This window comes from Callionymus lyra, chromosome 12 (genome assembly GCF_982586985.1).
Source record: "Callionymus lyra chromosome 12, fCalLyr1.hap1.1, whole genome shotgun sequence".
NCBI classification, from domain to species: Eukaryota; Metazoa; Chordata; class Actinopteri; order Syngnathiformes; family Callionymidae; genus Callionymus; species Callionymus lyra.
Window position 1 is genome coordinate 5,746,247 of NC_141829.1, and position 19,766 is coordinate 5,766,012.

At 38.5% G+C, this 19,766-nt stretch overlaps 2 protein-coding genes and 1 non-coding gene across 4 annotated transcripts in view; all 3 read left to right on the forward strand.

The window, feature by feature from the left end:
* LOC148068072 (caveolae-associated protein 2-like) overlaps nt 1-6,638 on the forward strand; it is a 28,942-nt gene extending 22,304 nt beyond the window's left edge. Inside the window, exon 2 of the mRNA XM_087804299.1 lies at nt 3,785-6,638. Coding sequence (XP_087660425.1) covers nt 3,785-4,630 — 846 coding nt within the window. The 3' untranslated portion in view covers nt 4,631-6,638. The remainder of the gene's footprint in view (nt 1-3,784) is intronic.
* A 2,845-nt stretch (nt 6,639-9,483) lies between these two features.
* Nucleotides 9,484-9,565, forward strand: trnas-cga (transfer RNA serine (anticodon CGA)). The gene has a single exon. It is a non-coding gene; the product is annotated as a tRNA-Ser (tRNA).
* A 553-nt stretch (nt 9,566-10,118) lies between these two features.
* nabp1a (nucleic acid binding protein 1a) lies at nt 10,119-16,588 on the forward strand. Of its 2 annotated transcripts, none has more exons than XM_087804465.1 (6): nt 10,119-10,807; nt 11,826-11,964; nt 12,975-13,046; nt 13,767-13,851; nt 14,022-14,091; nt 16,036-16,588. In XM_087804465.1, exons 1-6 carry the CDS (start codon nt 10,714-10,716, stop codon nt 16,251-16,253), a joined length of 678 nt encoding a protein of 225 aa, XP_087660591.1. In that variant the 5' UTR covers nt 10,119-10,713; the 3' UTR covers nt 16,254-16,588. The 2 variants fall into 2 exon arrangements, with proteins under 2 accessions (XP_087660591.1, XP_087660592.1); XM_087804466.1 differs by having other exon boundaries at nt 10,120-10,807; nt 14,022-14,073.
* The last annotated feature ends 3,178 nt before the right edge of the window (nt 16,589-19,766 follow it).

The window sequence follows — 19,766 nt, forward strand, 5'->3', positions numbered from 1 at the left end:
TAAAGTTTAATAACGAAGCAAAACTCTTCCAGACCATCTGGTTCTTCCAGTCTTGAAGAATGTGTTAATGACTCCCCGGGAAAGACTCCACGCATCAGCCTTCGAGAAGATACTGAGGGCGTCCTGTCACTGCGAGAAGTTTAAAGCTTCCTCGCATTCTTCAAAACAAAGTCATCTTTGCAAAATGTGCTGCAATTTCTTTAAGCAGCGTTATGCAGATTTTTAACATTTTTATTTGAATTACTCTTCTGAAGATCGTTCAAATACACAACGATGCACACATGAATATTAAGCTATTCAAATATTTCTGGTAAATATACACACAAAATAAATGCAGTGTGATGCTGAATCTGTAAACTGAAATGTTTAGTTTAGTAAAAAGTATTTTACTAGTACTCAAAGGAAAAATGAGTAAAAAAAAAGGTGAAATGATCACATAAAGGACTGATGTCAAAAAGTTGAAATGAAATAAAAAAGTTGAGAAAAAAAAGAAGAAAAGGAAGAAAAAGAAAAAGAAAAAAGGAGAAAAAGGGGAAAGTTGAAAAAGAAGTAGTACTAGAATAAGTAGTAGTAGAATTAGTAGTAATAGCAGTAGTATAATTATTAGTACAATTAAAAGTAGAATTAGTAGTAAAAGTACAAGTATAAGCAGTAAAAGCAGTAGTAAAAGTATAAGTAGAATTAGTTGTAAGACTATAAGAAGAAGTAGTAAAAGCAGTAGTAGAATTAATAGTAAACATATAAGTAGTAAAGGCAGTAGTATAATTAATAATATAATTATTAGTACAATTAAAAGTAGAATTAGTAGTAAAAGTATAAGCAGTAAAATCAGTATTAAAAGTAGAATGAGGATTAGTAGTAAGACTATTAAAATAAGTAGTAAAAGCAGTAGTATAATTAATTGTATAATTATTAGTACAATTAAAAGTAGAATTAGTAGTAAAAATACAAGTATAAGCATTAAAACCAGTATTACAAGTATAAGTAGAATTAGTTGTAAGATTATAAGAAGAAGTAGTAAAAGCAGTAGTAGAATTAATAGTAAACATATAAGTAGTAAAGGCAGTAGTAGAATTAATAGTATAATTATTAGTACAAATAAAAGTAGAATTAGTAGTAAAAGTACCTTTATAAGTAGTAAAATCAACAGTAAAAGCATACGTATAATTAGTAGTGAGACTATAAGAATAAGTAGTAAAAGCAGTAGTAGAATTAATAATATAATTATTAGTACAATTAAAAGTAGAATTAGTAGTAAAAGTATAAGCAGTAAATCTGACTCCTTTAAGAAACATCTTAAGACGTTTCTATTTGTTCAGGCTTTTCCTTGAATTTCTCGAACTCCTGTGTTGTTCTCAGTATTATCTTGATCTTTAAAGTATGTACTTTTTTGAGTATTGTTTTGATTGTTTAAGCGCTTTGTGACCCTGGTCTCGAAAAGCGCTATATAAATAAATATTACTTACTTACTTACTTACTAGTAAAAGCAGAATTAGAATTAGTATTAAGACTATTAGAATAAGTAGTAAAAGCAGTAGTAGGATTAATAGTAAAATTGTTATTCAAATCAAAAGTAGAATTAGTAGTAAAATTACAAGTATAAGTAGTAAAATCAGTAGTAAAAATATAAGTAGAGTTAGTAGTAAAACTATGATGAGAAGTAGTTTTTTTCTACATTTATCTTAATTATTGTTATATTTGTCGTCTTGCTCCAGTCCGTCCACTGAGTGAAACCAAGTCAAAACCACAGCATGAATAATAACATGTGAACTAAAGTAACTTCAACTCTTCTGGACGTTTGTTTCTGAAACATTCATCCACCACTGAACTCGTCACCTGGTCATGAATGTGGAGCTGGTGAAGCCCTCGGGTGACGCCGGGGAAATGAAGACAAGTGTGATGTCTGTGAGGAAACAGGTGGAATTCCTCACATTTCTGGACCAGAGACTGAACTTCTAGCTCCACCAGGTGTATCTACAGAGAAGGAAGGACATTAACTAGTGTTTACTTATACGGTCACTGCAGGTTCTCTCTTCATTATTTTGAAGATTTACATGTAAACAAGTACACGATTTCTTAAATAATACAAAAGTCTTTAGATGTTTCTTGAAGGAGTCAGTAGATCATCAAACACAGATGTTTCTTGAAGGAGTCAGTAGATCATCAAACACAGATGTTTCTTGAAGGAGTCAGTAGATCATCAAACACAGATGTTTCTTGAAGGAGTCAGTAGATCATCAAACACAGATGTTTCTTGAAGGAGTCAGTAGATCATCAAACACAGAGATGTTTCTTGAAGGAGTCAGTAGATCATCAAACACAGATGTTTCTTGAAGGAGTCAGTAGATCATCAAACACAGATGTTTCTTGAAGGAGTCAGTAGATCATCAAACACAGATGTTTCTTGAAGGAGTCAGTAGATCATCAAACACAGAGATGTTTCTTGAAGGAGTCAGTAGATCATCAAACACAGATGTTTCTTGAAGGAGTCAGTAGATCATCAAACACAGATGTTTCTTGAAGGAGTCAGTAGATCATCAAACACACAGATGTTTCTTGAAGGAGTCAGTAGATCATCAAACACAGATGTTTCTTGAAGGAGTCAGTAGATCATCAAACACAGATGTTTCTTGAAGGAGTCAGTAGATCATCAAACACACAGATGTTTCTTGAAGGAGTCAGTAGATCATCAAACACAGATGTTTCTTAAAGGAGTCAGTAGATCATCAAACACAGAGATGGTTCCAAAGCTTAGGAGCAACAGTCTGGAAGGATTTCTGTCCTCTGGTCCGGAAGTTCAGGAAACATCAGGAGATTCTGATCCACAGACCTCAGAGCCCGAGCTGGGGTGTAAGTCTGGATCAGATCACTGATGGAAGGTCTGACCATGAATAGATCTGAAAGTAAGAACCAGAATTTTAAAATGATCCTGAAAGAAACTGGCAGCCAGTGAAGAGTTTGAAGGAGAAATGTGAGTTCTTCTACTAGAGCAGCCAGTGAAGAGTTTGAAGGAGAAATGTGAGTTCTTCTACTAGAGCTGTTCAGAATTCTGGCTGCAGAGTTTAGTATCAACTGCAGGCGAGACAGATCCTTCTTTTTCAGACATGTGCCGTTTATACGCCTGATTCATTCTAACAATAATGAAAGAATAGGTTTATTTTTAGGTTACAAAATAAAAAACTTAAATTATGTGCAATCAGTTGAAAATTGTTACCATAACATTTTCTCACCACAAATCTTAAAAAAAACCCTCTGTAACCGAAGAAGGAAAAGTTTTATTTTTGCCTGTCCTGTACAATCCATGAAATAACCCCAAATATCCCAAAATGTAAATTAAACAGCAGAACAGCAGAAGAACTGGCGCCACCTACTGACCTCTAAACAACATGACACTTGTTTCGTGAAGCTTCATCAGCCCATCGCTAGTGCAGTCGTAACATAAGTAAAACTTGTAGGCAATGGTGTACTTACTTGTTTGGTTCTCCACAGATCACGGAACAAACTTCTCACAGTGTTTTTAGTTTTTTTAATGGAATATTAGTTACTAACAAAGATCCTGAATGTGTAACTTATTCAATATTCAAAGGTACCAAAAAGATTCAACGAGAAACTGACGTCTCATTTTACAAGATCACATAAGCTGTATGTGACAACTGCGCAACTTAGAGTCCACGACTTTGATCTAAATCAATCTTAAGAATCACTGCTTTCGATATTAAATGCAAATAAAATGTTCTTTAGTGATGATTTTAATCTCATAAATGTTATTTTTGTGACCCAACAGGAGGACAATGAAATACCCTCCACCGTCTTTCTCAAGGACTCCTTGAGGACTCCACTGCCGAGCCTGTATGACACCGAGTCCACCATGCCTCCGCCGTCGATCGCCGACTCCGTCGATGGCTTCCATACTCAGGAAGAAGGTCTTCAGACCATCAGCCTGTCCTCCGACGACGACGATCTGACCGCCCACAATCTAGAGATGCTGGAGGGCGACGAGTCTCTGTGCGGCTCCCGCCCGTACGAGCGCCGGTCCGACCGCTTCAAGCGCTCCAGTCTGAAGAAGGTGGACAGCCTGAAGAAGGCCTTCACCCGGGAGAGCATCGAGAAGAAGGTGACCCAGTTCACCAGCAAGATAGTCCCGCCGGAGAAGCGAGACAAAATCAAGAAGAGCCTGACTCCCAACCACCCCAAGAGTCCCACCGCCAAGTCCTCCTCGTTCAAGGTGACTCCCATGACCTTCAACATCAAGAAGGTGCGAGATGGCGAGACCCAGTCGCAGGACGCCGGCCATCAAAACGAGGGAGCTCACGTGGAGATCTCGCCAATGGAAGTGGGCGTGTCAATAGAAGACATGACGGCAGAGGTCCCGGCTCAGGAGGGCGAGATCCAGGAGGTTCTGAGCAGCCCGGACGAGGTCAAGGCGGAGGTGGCCCTCAACGGAGAAACCCAGAGCGTGGAGGTGGAGCTGAACGGCGATCGCCCCGCCGGCCTGGCCGTCCAGGAGCAGGATGACGACCTCGGCGAGGACGACGAGGAGGAAGAAAAAGAGCCCGAGAAAACTTCGGTGGAAGCTTCGGCAGAAGTGACGACCGCGGCTACGACAATGACCGTGGAGCAAGTTTCTTAAATGGTCGGTTCTTCACCCAGCAGGGATAGTTTTGTCGTCCACACTTCCATGTTCTCTTTATAGCTTCATACTTTAGCCTTAAAACCCTCAGTTCAAGTACAAAAAAAATCCCTTCCCGTAACCCAGTAACTTCAGATGGTTCTTCTGTAGCGGCTCATCTCCACGGTGTAGGCTCAGCTACCCTGCTCTCACTGTGACCCCTAGTCCACGGAACCCCCTTGTGGTTCCTGTGTTTTTCTGAGTAACGGGGCGACAATAGGGATCGCCCACTGAACACGCTGATTTATTGCTTTGCAAGATGTGGAAGAGGGAGTGTCGCGTTTTTTTTCATGAACCCATGACTTTTTTCCTTTTGTTCAAACTAGCGATGCACTCGCACTAGGCCCGGTCCATTTAATTTTTACAAAAGCAGAATTGTTTTGCACCCAATTGACTTCAACTATTTGGTTGTACGAAGTTGCAATACTTATGCTCAAATGAATACCTGCTCAAATATGGACTGATTGAACTAGGTCATGTTGTGGTCCCTTAGTGCGAGTGCACCCGAAGAAGAACAAAAGGAAAGTTTAAATCAGATTTAAACGTTTTATCTTTTTTTTCTTAAAGAGCGTTCTATTCAATCTTGTTGAGAGGAAACTATTAGCTTCGGTTGTTTTCAACTAGATACCCAATACTAGGGAAAATATTCGATACTCGTTACCATTTTTGAGACCACAAGGATAAAAAATACCCAGAATTGTAAGATAAATATTTAAATCAACAAAAAAATATCTGTCACAACGTTTACAGAAGCACACGTTAAATATTTATAATAAAAAAACATTAAGTGGAGGGTTGGTATCGATACTTTTACATTTTAGTATCAATACTTTTTTTTAGTTTTTTTCGATACTTTTGACAACCCTACTATTATCTACAGGAAAATATGTGACACAGAAGAGCCTTTACAACCTTTTGTATCTGATTGTACAGAAATTATGTTTCCTCTATAAACTTCTTAAATAGTTTCCAACCGCAATAACCAGTCTCTTCTTTAGAATTCCAAGTCTTTGAGTGATGGTGTTTTTTTTCTCTACCTTGTAGTCTTTCCCAACTGGAATGTTGTTTACTTTAGCTATACGTTCTCCAAACTTTAGATTGAATGCACTGCTGAGATGACAGTCATGTGCAAAAAAGGAAAGAATTTGTAGAAGGTGTAGGAGTTTCACACGCCTTAAGAACGCTCTTATCTCATCTGCAGTTTTGTTAAGTACTTGCGATTGACTTGAGAATTTTTCCCTCACGCTCGAGTCCTTCAGAAGAGACGCCAGGTGCCTCAGAGAAAACTGGAGGTTACACGAGTAGAAAAAGGGCAGGTTGTGACTTCTACTTATGTCATAGTCACGCTCTAGGCCTCTTTGTTTTATGGTCTGAAGAAGGCGCTTCTGGGCTTGAGCTGGTTTTGAATAAAAGTGCAAGTTGGAGACAGTTGGGAAGGACTTCTGTCAGAAATATTGAAGAAATGTTGCATAACTGCAGGTACATTGAGATGTTGGCCGCGCTTGGACTCACGTAACCTCCTGAATAATCCACTTTGATTCACCTAACAGATGGATTTTGTTTCAAAATCACACTTTTACCAGCTTTTGTTTTACATATTTGCTAAGTCATAGACTCTTTCTTGATGTCTGAACATTTTATGTTTTCAGAAAATTCTTTTTTTTGTGGTGATATTTCTCTCAGATATGAATAACACTGGAGTTTCTGGTTTTTGTGAATTAAGTCATTTTGTCTTATGGAATTTTTGAAACTGAAATTTGATTATAGAGCTAAGAAATGATTTTAAAAAAACAACTCACACTGTCTTTGTTGCGACACACAAATGTCTTCTAGCCTCGTGTAGCTTGACGAACCACTTCGACCAAAGACCTTAACAAGATTCCTTTGCCACTCGCTAACATCTGGTAGTCGACGCGGAACATTCTGTCAACACTAGTTTTGTGTATGTCAATAAAGATTTTTAAAATCATACGTTTCTACTGTCTTTCATTCTTTCCTGGGTTTTCATGAAGTTCAGAAAACATCTTAAAATGTACTTTCATTTATATGATAGTCTAGAAGCACAAGGTACAGTCCGTGAAGGTCCAGGTCATGGTTGTCTAAGAGGTTCGAAAGCGAGCTGCGAAATGTCTTCCTAGAAACTCTCCACAGTCCAGTTGACTCGCTTTTGAACCTCTTGGACAATAAAGGTACAGTTTTCTTAGATCTGTTGTGTAGAACTAGATGTTGATATTCCTTTATTCACGCACACTTTTAGCTCAGATGAGATCGTGAGATGGTCGCGTGAGTTATTGTCAACTAAGCGCCCTACCTCGTTGGGCGTTTCGCTGATAGTCCTACGACACCTCCACAGGGTTCAGCAGTGAATCCCATCGTTTCAGGTTGGCTCCTTAGATCTCACCGGCTCCCTTGAGGTGAAGTCCTTTCTCTTCAACCACCAGGCACTGGCTCCCCCTTTTCAGCAGCCCTGGAGAGATCTTTGACCACCTCCTGGTGGACCATCCCTCGCACTGACAGTGGTCTGGGTGCTCTACAGGCTACTTCCACCGGACGCACCCTTGCAGTGCAGCCCTGTCGTTGCCCATCAGCTGCCGGGTCGGCGTACCTCAGCTTCCTTCGCTCGTAGACCTCCTCCACTGTCCTCTCCTAGGGTGAGCTTGATGATGCAAGACCGACCAGAGAACAGGGTCCCATGACGGTGATCTCGGATGGGAAGCAGAGCTTCTTTCCCAGGTTACCAACAGGTTTCAGTCCTGTTAGATTAAAATTATTCTATACGTATACGCCATACTTAAATGAATGCTAAAAGATCATCAAAATATAAAGTATAAATTACTGCTTGATCTAAGAGCGGAAACGTTTGACTACATATTCACAATCAACATTCCAGTCAGACTGATTCACACTGGTTCGAGACAAGCTTGGATCAGAATTAGAGATACGACACCGGTCATTTGAAACATCTGTTTATCTGCATATCACACCTTAAATCGTAGATCAAAGAACGAAGCAAGACACACCCGGGAAAGGGTGGCTAAAAGACGGAAGAGAGATAACCCCCACCCGAGAACATTTGAATGATTAGATTACAAGAAAACAAATCAGGATGTCTCTCAATGGGCAATCGGTGGCACAGGGAACTTGAAAGAACCATTTGGCCGGAAAGAGACGACCACCTGGGTGGGAAATTTGCCTTAAATATAGCAATGTTTCTACAGCTCGGGACCTTTTCTCCCGGGACTATTGACCTGTACAGTCGCCGGGACAAAGTGTGTCCGGTCGCAATCGTAAAGCTTGTATTTTGTTTGACTTGAAGCAGTGAATAAACGACACGTTACACACTCTGGATTGTTCATCTTTCTCCACGAAGCGAAGTATAAGATTCAGGAAGGAAGTGACGTTGTGTTGGAGCGACGGAACGGACTCCGTGTTTTGATCCCTTTAGTCCCTGCTTTTGGTCAGTTGTCCGGTGTCTGGTGGACTGTTGGTCAGGCTGGTTGAACCCTCACCCTCCAAATGGTCTCGACTCATCTAGGCTCCTAAGGGGGTTCTCCAAAGCCAATGGAACATGTTGTTTGTCAATCTGGTTCAAACAGCTTCCCCTCGACAATAGACGTTCTTCAGGACTTCCTTGATCTTAAATGTTTTCCTGAAGCTTTTTTGGCAGTAGTGCGGTATAGACCTTGGTTCTGAGGTCATCCTAGTCAGCTCTTACCATAGTTAGCCTCAAACCAAGTCTTATTCGCTGAACCAACCACCGGAGTGACAGCCAACGCGGTGCATATGGAAATGTTTCCTATTTCCTGGTGTTGCCATGCTGTAGTCACACAGAGTGGGTCCAGGAAGTAGGCCCTGATAAGGGTTGTGAACCTTCGTCTTTGTCAACCTGGTAACCTGTAAGCAGCCCGACTTAAGAAGATCTATCTCTCAATCTTTGACCAATCTCTGACGAGTCCTTCTCTGGAATAAGTAAGTAATTAATAGTTTTGGAAAGCGGCTTCTAGACCAGGGTCACAAAGCGCTCGAACAATCAAAAGGAAATAAAACCACAAATAAAAAGGTCTAAAGATGTTTCTTAAAGGATGTTGGTGTTTCCTTCTTTTTCTTATTGTTAATATTTAACTGACTCTCTTTCAGTGGCCATAATTGTTTTGTTTAAAAAACAACAATGTTTAACATTTATTTTTCATTTGCGTTTTTTGTTTAGTTTACTTTTTATTTTTTAAGGATCGGAAATTATTTATTTCCACTAATATAACAAAACAGGATATTTGTGTTTAATTTTAATTGTCTATTATGGTTTTCTAGTAAAAAAAAAAGTTCAAATCATACACAATTATACAGGGAAGTGTCTGCTTGAGAACTTGGCTCCAGCAATGGTTGGAAAGATATCAAAGTATCTGTTTCTTTTAATGTCAATAAAAGGTCGATTAAAACCTCAGGATTAACAAAAATCCATTTTTTTTTTAAATAAGAAATTATACTTCATGATTTAAAAATGCATATAGTATATGATTGCGTGTTAAAAAACAATCGTGAAATTTAAAGTTAAACCATTTAAAAACTCACCAAAAACCCCGGATGATGCTTTTCGCGTCCATACAAGGATATTTGCTGGTCTTTGTCGCCCTCTTTCGTCTGTATTGCCGGGCATTTTTGAAGCGGGTTGATTCCTGTATCCGTAGCGATATTACAACACCAAACGTGTATTTATGTATATAATCATATATTTAAAATAAAACGACCTGAGAAGAATCACAGACGTTATGCTGTTGAACAATAAGTATGCTTGTGGACGGCGCTCTCTGTATCCAGTCACGGTGGCCGAGAGGTTAAGGCGTTGGACTCGAAATCCAATGGGGTTTCCCCGCACAGGTTCGAATCCTGTTCGTGACGAAGTTTTTTGTCGCTTCGTTTGACGTTGTTTTTTTTTTTGCTTAACTTTCTTAAATAATTGTTTGAAAAACATCATAATTTTTTGCTTTGTTTCGTTCGGTTACGGTTTAAAAACAAATACATCCTCTAACCACACAGACGAACCAAAACAACAAACTGCGTAAGAATATATAACGTTTGAAATAAAAACGTCGAGTCTTTTCAAACATTTCTTGATTTGGCATTTAATCCCATTTGTTAAAAATCTGTTATTAATATTAAAAACAAAATTCTGATTTACTTTTAGTTTCCTAATCTCGCGTTGCCATAGCGCGATTTCATTTGGGATGTACCATTACCCGGAAGCGATCTTAAAATGCTGATCGATAACCCGAAATATAACCAGTGGATATTGAAGTGAAAATATACTAATCGATATTTTATAATACGCCAAATGCTACCGAGAATGTTTTTTTATAAGCAAGAATCCATTTAAAACGATACCCCCCCCCCCTTGCTCTGAGGAGGAATGGTACAGACCACCGTATATAAGCTCGACCGGCAGCGCTTTGTGACGTAGATTTTGGGGGGCATCGTTGAAACATGGCGATGCCGTACTTGTGCTGAATTTTTAAGTTTCATTTTTCTTTCGGGGTGCACGGGTTAAAATTCCGATCTACTCGTTGGGTTCTTTTTTTTTTTTTAATGTCTGCACCGGTCGTTCGCCCAACTCTAGAGGCCACCGTTGTCCAGAAAGTGTGTCCCAAAAAAAGCACTCGAGGTGACGCTAGCGACGCTACAGTGAACGACCGACAAAAAGACACACAAAGGATAGTGCGGCCGCGGACTGATCTGTGAGACACACGGAGTCGAGCCCGTCGACCTGTGGAGCATCCAGTCCCAGTTTTAACCCCGTGAAAGTGGCGTGATGGCGGCAGCAATTCAAAGTAGTTTCCCACGAGAGTCAAAAATCCTGATTTAAACAAAAAAAATAGAGCAGCGGAAGTAGTTCCGGTGACACAATCACCGTAAATAACAACTATAAACGCGGAGTTATATCAGTCGCTACATGCTAACAGCGCGAGTGCTAATCAGTTAGCATAACAAAGTAACTGTCAGTTCGGCGGAAAAGTATCAGAAAAAAAAGTGTTAAGTCTCGAGGAGAAGCGATGGCGGCGGCGACCACCGAAGCCGTGTTCTTGTTGAAGGACGTGAAGCCAGGCTCGAAAAATCTCAACATTGTGTTCATCGTTTTGGAAATCGGTAAGTTTTTGATGCATATCCTGGTCCTGATGCTTCAGCCACGAGCCGAGGCAAACCTCTTAAAGGGGCCGCAGCACTCGTTTGTCTTCCTAAGGGCGTTTTTATTATTATTTTAAAGTCGTTTAAAGTGCATTTAATTGTTTAGTAATTTGGGTTTTTATTGTTTTGTTTGTATTTTTTAGTGTCATTAATTTTTAGAAAAACATTTCAACTTATTTTTTGATTTGCGTTTTTATTATTGTCATATTAATAAGTCGTTTAAAAGTTAATAAGTCGTTTAAAAGAGTATTTTTCAGTGTCATTAATTGTTTTGCGTTTTTGCTATTGTTTATATTTCACTGAGTCTCTTTAAGTGATCATTATTTAAAAATAAACAAAAACGTTTAATCGTTTTTTTTCCATAGTGTTTTTTGTTTTAATTGCATTTTCGGTATTTGAAAATTTTTAAAGCCACTTGTGTTAAATCCTTTTTTATTTCGCGTTATATTATTTATCAATTATTTTTGGTGTCTAAGTTGTTTTTTCTCCCCAAAAAAACCCTTTACTGTGGTTTTCTATTTGAGTTTTCAAAGGTTTTTATTTACACTTGTATTACTAACAAAACAGGATTTTCTTTGTGTCATCATGTGATCAAGTCGTTTTTATTATCCATCATAGTTTTGTTAAAAAAAAAAAGGATTTGTGTTTTCAGAAAAACGGATAAACTTTAAATTTAATGACCAAAGCAGGATTTTTTTTTAACATGTTTTGCTCAATAAATCACTAATAATAAAAACATGTATACTTCTAACTAAAAGAAAATACACTAACCATAAACATATTTTTTTTATCTTTTTCATTTTATAGGCAATTGTATTATAGGTATTATTTTAATTAGTCGTTTTTTGGTTTATTAAATTGTGTAAATATTTTATTATTGTCATCATTCTAAGAGTTAAAATAAATAAATAAATAATTTTCTCTGCAAAACTAAGTTTCACAAAAAAGGTCTCTGATCTAATATTTATCTTCTTCGCAGGAAGAGTCACTAAAACCAAAGACGGCCACGAGGTTCGCTCCTGCAAGGTGGCCGACAAGAGCGGAAGTATCGCCATCTCGGTCTGGGACGAACTAGGAAGTCTGATCCAGCCTGGAGACATCATCAAGCTGACCAGAGGGTAGGGAAGTGGCTCCATAAAAGCAATATACAGATTTAAAGAAAAAGAAGAAGCAATAGAGTTTGAAGGAGAAATGTGAGTTCTTCTACTAGAGCGGCTCAGAATTCTGGCTGCAGAGTTTTGTATGAACTGCAGGCGAGACGATCCTTCTTGTTTAGACATGAAAATAAACTGTTACAATAGTGTAAACGACACAAACACATGGATTATAAAATCAAGATTGTGTTGTGACATCCTTTACCTAAGATTAGAGATTTTTCTCAGTTGAAGAAAATGGTTTCTTGTCAGTTTTCTGCAGAGTTGAACAAGAGACATGTCTTAAAGAACATTAGGTATAAAAAAAAAACAGGACATTTTGCTTTATAATGAATGAACAATACGTTTCCTTTTACAGGTAAACTTTTGTAGTTCATGAATGTAATCTAAATACACAATTATTAGCAGAAAAAAAGCCTCCGACTTTAACGTGGTTTATTAGTAATTAACATTCAAAATGTTTCAAGGTGATCAAGAAACTTTTAACCATATCTATTTCCAGTCATCGAGTATAAAATTAATAAGTGTTTGTGTTACTCGTAATCACAATAAATAACAATAGGAAGTTAAATTCTCAATATGTTTAATCTAAAAAAAAATAAATGTCATAAGCTTTCACTATTGGTTCAGTCGGAATCTTCATCTTGATTTACATTCATGAAGATTTGATTGACAGTTGACTTGTTGGAACGTTCTAGCCCAAGAAAAGAATTTTTTTTTTTGACAATGTACAGATAAATTCTTCATCATTTGTAATTGTTTTCCTTGGTTTCTTATAATGGTGTGTAAACAGTCAAATGTTTAGCAATAGTATGAGATTCAACTATTTCAAACATCAACTTTATTTTCGTCCTAATAATGAAATTTGTCAGTTTTAATTAAAGGTAAAATCAAAGAGAAAATCTGAACTTGATAGACGTACATAAGATCTATGGTCAACTTGAAGGTCATCTTTTTCTTCACGTCTCTCTCAGGTACGCATCCATATGGAAAGGATGTCTGACGCTTTACACTGGACGAGGAGGAGACCTGCAGAAGATCGGGGAGTAAGTCTCTTCCCACACTCGTGCTTCAAGGTCGCGTATAAAGGTCGTTTCTGAGACACGAAAATGTTGAAAATCAACCGACGACGGCGAGTCAGTCAGATACATGGAGCAAGTTTTTACAAAAAGTTATTGCGTAGGAAACTTGTAATATACTTAAACAATATAATACATGTGTTTGTGGTATCCCTTGTCTTATCTCAGAGTCAAGGTGACCTGAAGGCCTGAAAACAAATTTGTTCTAGGTGTCCTTTGTGTTGTCTCAGGGTCAAGGTGATCTGAGGGCCTGGAAACAAATGTGTTTGTGGTATCCATTGTCTTATCTCGGGGTCAAGGTGACTCGAAGGCCTGGAAATAAATGTGTACTTTGAACCCATTTATTTCCAGGGCCTTCGGGTCACCTTGACCCTGAGATGACACAAGGCATACCAAAAAGTGATTTCTTTCCAGGCCAGTGGGTCACCTTGACCCTGAGATAACACAAGGGATACCACAAACACACTTAACAATGGAAATAAATGGGTTTAAAGTATCCCTCGTGTTGCTTCTGGGTCAAGGTGAACAACTTAACTAGCTTCCATAAATACATATGCAGTGGTGGAGGTCGTTGACCTTAACCCTGACATAACACAAAGGATACCACAAATGCATTTGTTTTAGGGTTAAGTGGTTGAACCTTTGTTGGATAAACAATGTTGACTCAATCTCTTGGTCTCTCTTCAGATTCTGCATGGTTTATTCCGAAGTGCCCAACTTCAGTGAGCCAAACCCTGACCCGGTGACCCAGAGCAACCAGCAGAACAAGTCTGTGAGTGAACTCGACCCCTTCCAGCACCTAGTCTTGACCTTCATGATCTGTAATTTATTACCTTGAGACGCCTCACCTGAGCCGTGACAATAGATGTTCATCTGTCGACGGATCGTGGTGAACGTGGTCTTGATGAACGGATCACTTTCAATCTTGTCTTTTGATGCCAGGGTAAACCGGATCAGAACCAGAGAGGGAACTCTCCGCCCAATCAGAATTCAGGTACACCTGCCCCACCAGGTCAGTTGGCGTTCGTAACGCAGCGACGCGTCGGCATGAAGAACGTTCTTGTTTCACTTTAGACGCGAAGAGCGTGAGTCAAGAGATGAAGAGTTTTAAAAACAAACGACAAGAGGCGAAACTGATGGAATTTGAAATGTAGTCATTAGCGACATGGATCCGTGTCACACCAGGGTCACGTTCATAGAGTCAAGTTTGTTAAAAAACAGGAGAAATCTGCGCCTTCCAAGAGAAATATGGACATAAAAAAACGCATCTTGATATTTTACCTGATATTCTCCAATGTGATGTCGTCATCATTAAACCATTTAAAGTTTAATTTGTTTAATTTAAGTCTAATTTATATTGTAAAATTATTCTACAAAAATAGTTTAAAATGAAAACAAACTTTGCATCTTTCAAAGTGTTAAAAAAAGTTGTTTGTTATTATTTCTATATTTATTAATGGTCTTTAATGTATTATTAGGATCATGTTTACTCGCGTCATTGCATGGATCAGTAAATAAAAATGTTTTAAACATATTTAATATGAAGTGAAATAATATATGTATTTATAAATGTAACGGCATGATTTCAATTCATGATTTGCAAATGTTTAAACGTGTTTTTTTTGTTTAAGTTTTTCATAATAATGCCCTTTTTATTCCTCGCCTTGACGGCCCCTAACGACAAAACATAACGCGACCCCTAAGTAGCTGCATTTCAAACCTCCTCCTCTATTCTGAACATATAGAAAATACTCACAGCTAAAAGTACAATACAAGTTTTTATTATTTTGTTAAATCTTAGTAAGATTACAGCTGCATTAAGCCTGAGTTTAATAGTTAGGATCCGACCAGGTGACATGCATTATGGGTAATAATAATAACGAGTAGGTTTTCCATACTTCATTGTTTTAATAGACATTCCAACCTGTCTTCTATTTTATGCAGGTCAAAAGGTCATCGTTAGACCAGGAAAATATGAAAACATTATGTTCTTGTCGAGGCCGATAAGAGTGATTTGTGTTTCCCAGAGGAAAACTAGTCGCTCCGTGGTACGGAGGGAAAGTTTGGAAAGAATTTTATTATTTTTCTTTGTAACTTAAAAAACAACACTTTTCTTCAGAGTATTGGAGTTTAAGAGTTGATCGTTTCCATGTGTTTTCTTGTTCTTCTCTGGAGGAGAGTTCACTGCTTTTTATATATATATATATATATATATATATATATATTATATATTATATAATCGCTGACTAGTGTAAACAAACCTCGGACTCCCTCTAGTGGTGACATGTCATGCACACTATCTTAAACCTTTTCTTTTTGACCGTTTAATATAAAGTATAATAATAATAATGGTATTAACGTACATTTGAAAACATTTTTGTGAGGGAAAATATATTTGAAAATATTGTGCATTTGAATTTAACATATTTTGATTCATTTTCTTTATTTTTATTGAAATCTATTTAACAATTTGAATTGAATCATGTGATTCAATTAACATTTGAATTTAAATGTATGTAGATACTAACATGTATACATTAAATTAAAAAAGAACAAATTCAACTTGCTAAAATGACAAATAAAATAACAAATAGAACAACAAATGAAATAAGAATAAAATAATAAATTAAGCAACAAATAAAACAACAAATTAAATAAGAATAAAATAAAAAATGAAGCAACAAATGAAATGACAAATAAAACAACAAATGAAATAATAATAAAATAAGAAATAAAATAAGAAATCAATTACAAATGAATATTTCAATAAAAAAGTTCAGTGTAAACGTTTAAAAAGTTAAATTCAATCAATTTTTCTGATAAACTTCCCCAAAAGTTAAATTCATTTTAAAACGTGGTCTTGTTCGCTTGTGTTACCATGGTTACCTGGTGTTAAATGGATCGACTGAAAAGCTGAGTTTTCCTAAAAAAAATAACAAAAACGTCTCCTCCTCAGGTAACGGTGCCATCCCGCCATTCTCCGGCAATAACAACAACAACCAGTCCTCCGGCGCGCCCCGGGACTCCTCCTCCGCCTCCTTCGGCGGCGGCGCCGGCCGACCCAACGGTAGAACCACGGGCAACGGGGCCCCGGCGGTCGCGGCCTCGGGACCCCCGTCCAAGAGTTCGGTCACCATTAGCAACGGCAGGGACCCCCGACGTGCCAAGAGATGAGCGCCAGAGAATAGAACCTCCATTTTTAACCCTTTCTACGCCAGAATAAAGGAGGTGTCACTCACACACACACACACACACACACACACACACATACATAAGCCCCGCCCACTCACCTGCTCGTACTTGAACACTTGATGCACTTTCTTCTCCTCCCGCGACAAACCGACCAATCAGGAACGTTCGTTAAATCTTTTTTTTTTTTTCCTTGAACCAAAATTGTGAGTTTTCGCAGCAGGTGACACTTTTAGTGACGAGAGATGTTTCTTTTCTATGGTTCATCATCGGGCGGGACCACATGTGGAGAGATTGAAATAAATTTTACAGCAAACGTGCGTCGCTGGATTCTAACTCGCAACCGCAGCGTTCCAAAGGTACACGACGGTGTTGCCGACACTTCCTGTGTGACAACCTTCCCAGTGTCTCCACTTCCTGTTGCACCAAAGCACCGAGACCCTCCGTGTTGCATCACTTCCTGTTGATCCGACACCTCATTCAGTCCAGTGTGTTCACACGTCCGTCACTCATCCATCCATCCTTCTCTCGTGTTCTCTCCATTCTTTCTTCTTCCTCTTCTCTTTGATTCACCTCTTCACCTCTACTTTTCTCTCTTCTCCTTTGTTATTCAATACTCATTACTACCCATTAATCCCTTTGTCATCCATCCAAATATCCCTCTATCATTTCATCTTTCATCCATCTTTTAATCAATCCATCCATGTATTCTATAATTTTATCTATACATCCTTTCATCCATCCATCATTCATTTATCCTTCTTTCATCCATCCTATCATCAATCCATCCATCATTCTGTCATCCATCCATCATTTTTTTTATCCTTCTTTCATCCATCATCCAATAATTTAATCTTTCATCCATCGTTCTGTCAACCATCTATCATTCTATCATTTAATCTATACATCCTTTCATCCATCCATCGTTCTTTTATTCTTCCTTTCATCCATCCATCATTCTATCATTTATTATATCCATCCTTCATTCATCCATCCTATCATCCATCATTCTATCATTTAATCCATACATCCTTTCATCCATCCATCATTATTTTATTCTTCCTGCTTTCATCCATCCATCATTCTATCATTTATTATATCCTTCCTTCTTTCATCCACCATTCTGTCATCCATCCATCCATCCATAATGTCATTTAATGTATCCATCCTTCTTTTATTGATCCTTCTATTATCAATCCTTCCATCCTTGTATCACTTAAATCTATCTATCTCTCCATCACCCTCCTATTCGCAACCCTATTATCCATCCCATCTTTTATCTATCCTTTCATCCATCATTTTATCATCCATCCATCATGCTTTTCATCCATCATATCATTCGTCCTTCTTTCCATCCATCCATCCATCATTCTATCATACAGAAAAACTGTACGTCTCAAAATGTCTCTTTTCTTCATCTCATCATTTCATCATCGCTCTTAAATCTCATCAGATTTCCATCTTTTTATTCTCTCTGTCAGTCTGTTGTTCTTTCATCATAATTCAGCACATTTTATTCTGTTCACATGAATGTTTTCCCTCGTTTCATTGACGGGTGAGTCGAGAGAAAAAAGCTGAGTCCTTGTGACTGTGGAAGTTTGAACACGTGCGACAGGAAATGTGATGCCGGTCCTCGGGCCTCGGTATGTCACCACAGACGTGTCATGAGTTGCTGGACTTCCTCAGCAGCAGCTGTCGCTCGGGAACACGGTCTCATGATTCCAAGATGGAGACCAGCTTTCGATTCCAGAGATTGAAAAAGAATCACACGGTTTCTTCAAATGTTCTCCGAAAATTCCATTGTTCTTCTTTCAGTTTCACCAACGGTCGTCTCATGACCCGAGTCGAGATTAGTCATCGTAACACAAACACACAAACGCACACTGTGTGACCCACACATTGTTGTTTATATATACAGTGCCTTGCGAAAGTATTCGGCCCCCTTGAACCTTTCAACATTTCCCCACATTTCAGGCTTCAAACATAAAGATATAAAATTTTAATTTTTTGTCATGAATCAACAACAAGTGGGACACAATCGTGAAGTGGAACGAAATTTATTGGATAATTTAAACTTTTTTTTACAAATAAAAAACTGAAAAGTGGGGCGTGCAATATTATTCGGCCCCCTTGCGCTAATACTTTGTAGCGCCACCTTTTGCTGCAATTACAGCTGCAAGTCTCTTGGGGTATGTCTCTATCAGTTTTGCACATCGAGAGACTGGAATTCTTGCCCATTCTTCCTTGCAAAACAGCTGGAGCTCAGTGAGGTTGGATGGAGAGCGTTTGTGAACAGCAGTCTTCAGCTCTTTCCACAGATTCTCGATTGGATTCAGGTCTGGACTTTGACTTGGCCATTCTAACACCTGGATACGTCCATTTGTGAACCATTCCATTGTAGATTTGGCTTTATGTTTTGGATCATTGTCCTGTTGGAAGATAAATCTCCGTCCCAGTCTCAGGTCTTTTGCAGACTCCAACAGGTTTTCTTCCAGAATGGTCCTGTATTTGGCTCCATCCATCTTCCCATCAATTGTAGCCATCTTCCCTGTCCCTGCTGAAGAAAAGCAGGCCCAAACCATGATGCTGCCACCACCATGTTTGACAGTGGGGATGGTGTGTTCAGGGTGATGAGCTGTGTTGCTTTTACGCCAAACATATCGTTTTGCATTGTGGCCAAAAAGTTTGATTTTGGTTTCATCTGACCAGAGCACCTTCTTCCACATGTGTGTCTCCCAGGTGGCTTGTGGCAAACTTTAAACGAGACTTTTTATGGATATCTCTGAGAAATGGCTTTCTTCTTGCCACTCTTCCATAAAGGCCAGATTTGTGCAGTGCACGACTGATTGTTGTCCTATGGACAGACTCTCCCACCTCAGCTGTAGTTATCTGCAGTTCATCCAGAGTGATCATGGGCCTCTTGGCTGCATCTCTGATCAGTCTTCTCCTTGTTTGAGATGAAAGTTTGGAGGGACGGCCGGGTCTTGGTAGATTTGCAGTGGTCTGATACTCCTTCCATTTCAATAGAATTGCTTGCACAGTGCTCCTTGAGATGTTTAAAGCTTGGGAAATCTTTTTGTATCCAAATCCAGCTTTAAACTTCTCCACAACAGTATCTCGGACCTGCCTGGTGTGTTCCTTTGTCTTCATGGTTCTCTCTGCGCTTTAAACAGAACCCTGAGACTATCAAAGAGCAGGTGCATTTATACGGAGACTTGATTACACACAGGTGCCTTCTATTTATCATCATCAGTCATTTAGGACAACATTGGATCATTCAAAGATCCAATCACTGAAAGTAAAGGGGCCGAATAATATTGCACGCCCCACTTTTCAGTTTTTTATTTGTTAAAAAAGTTTAAATTATCCAATAAATTTCGTTCCACTTCACGATTGTGTCCCACTTGTTGTTGATTCATGACAAAAAATTAAAATTTTATATCTTTATGTTTGAAGCCTGAAATGTGGCGAAATGTTGAAAGGTTCAAGGGGGCCGAA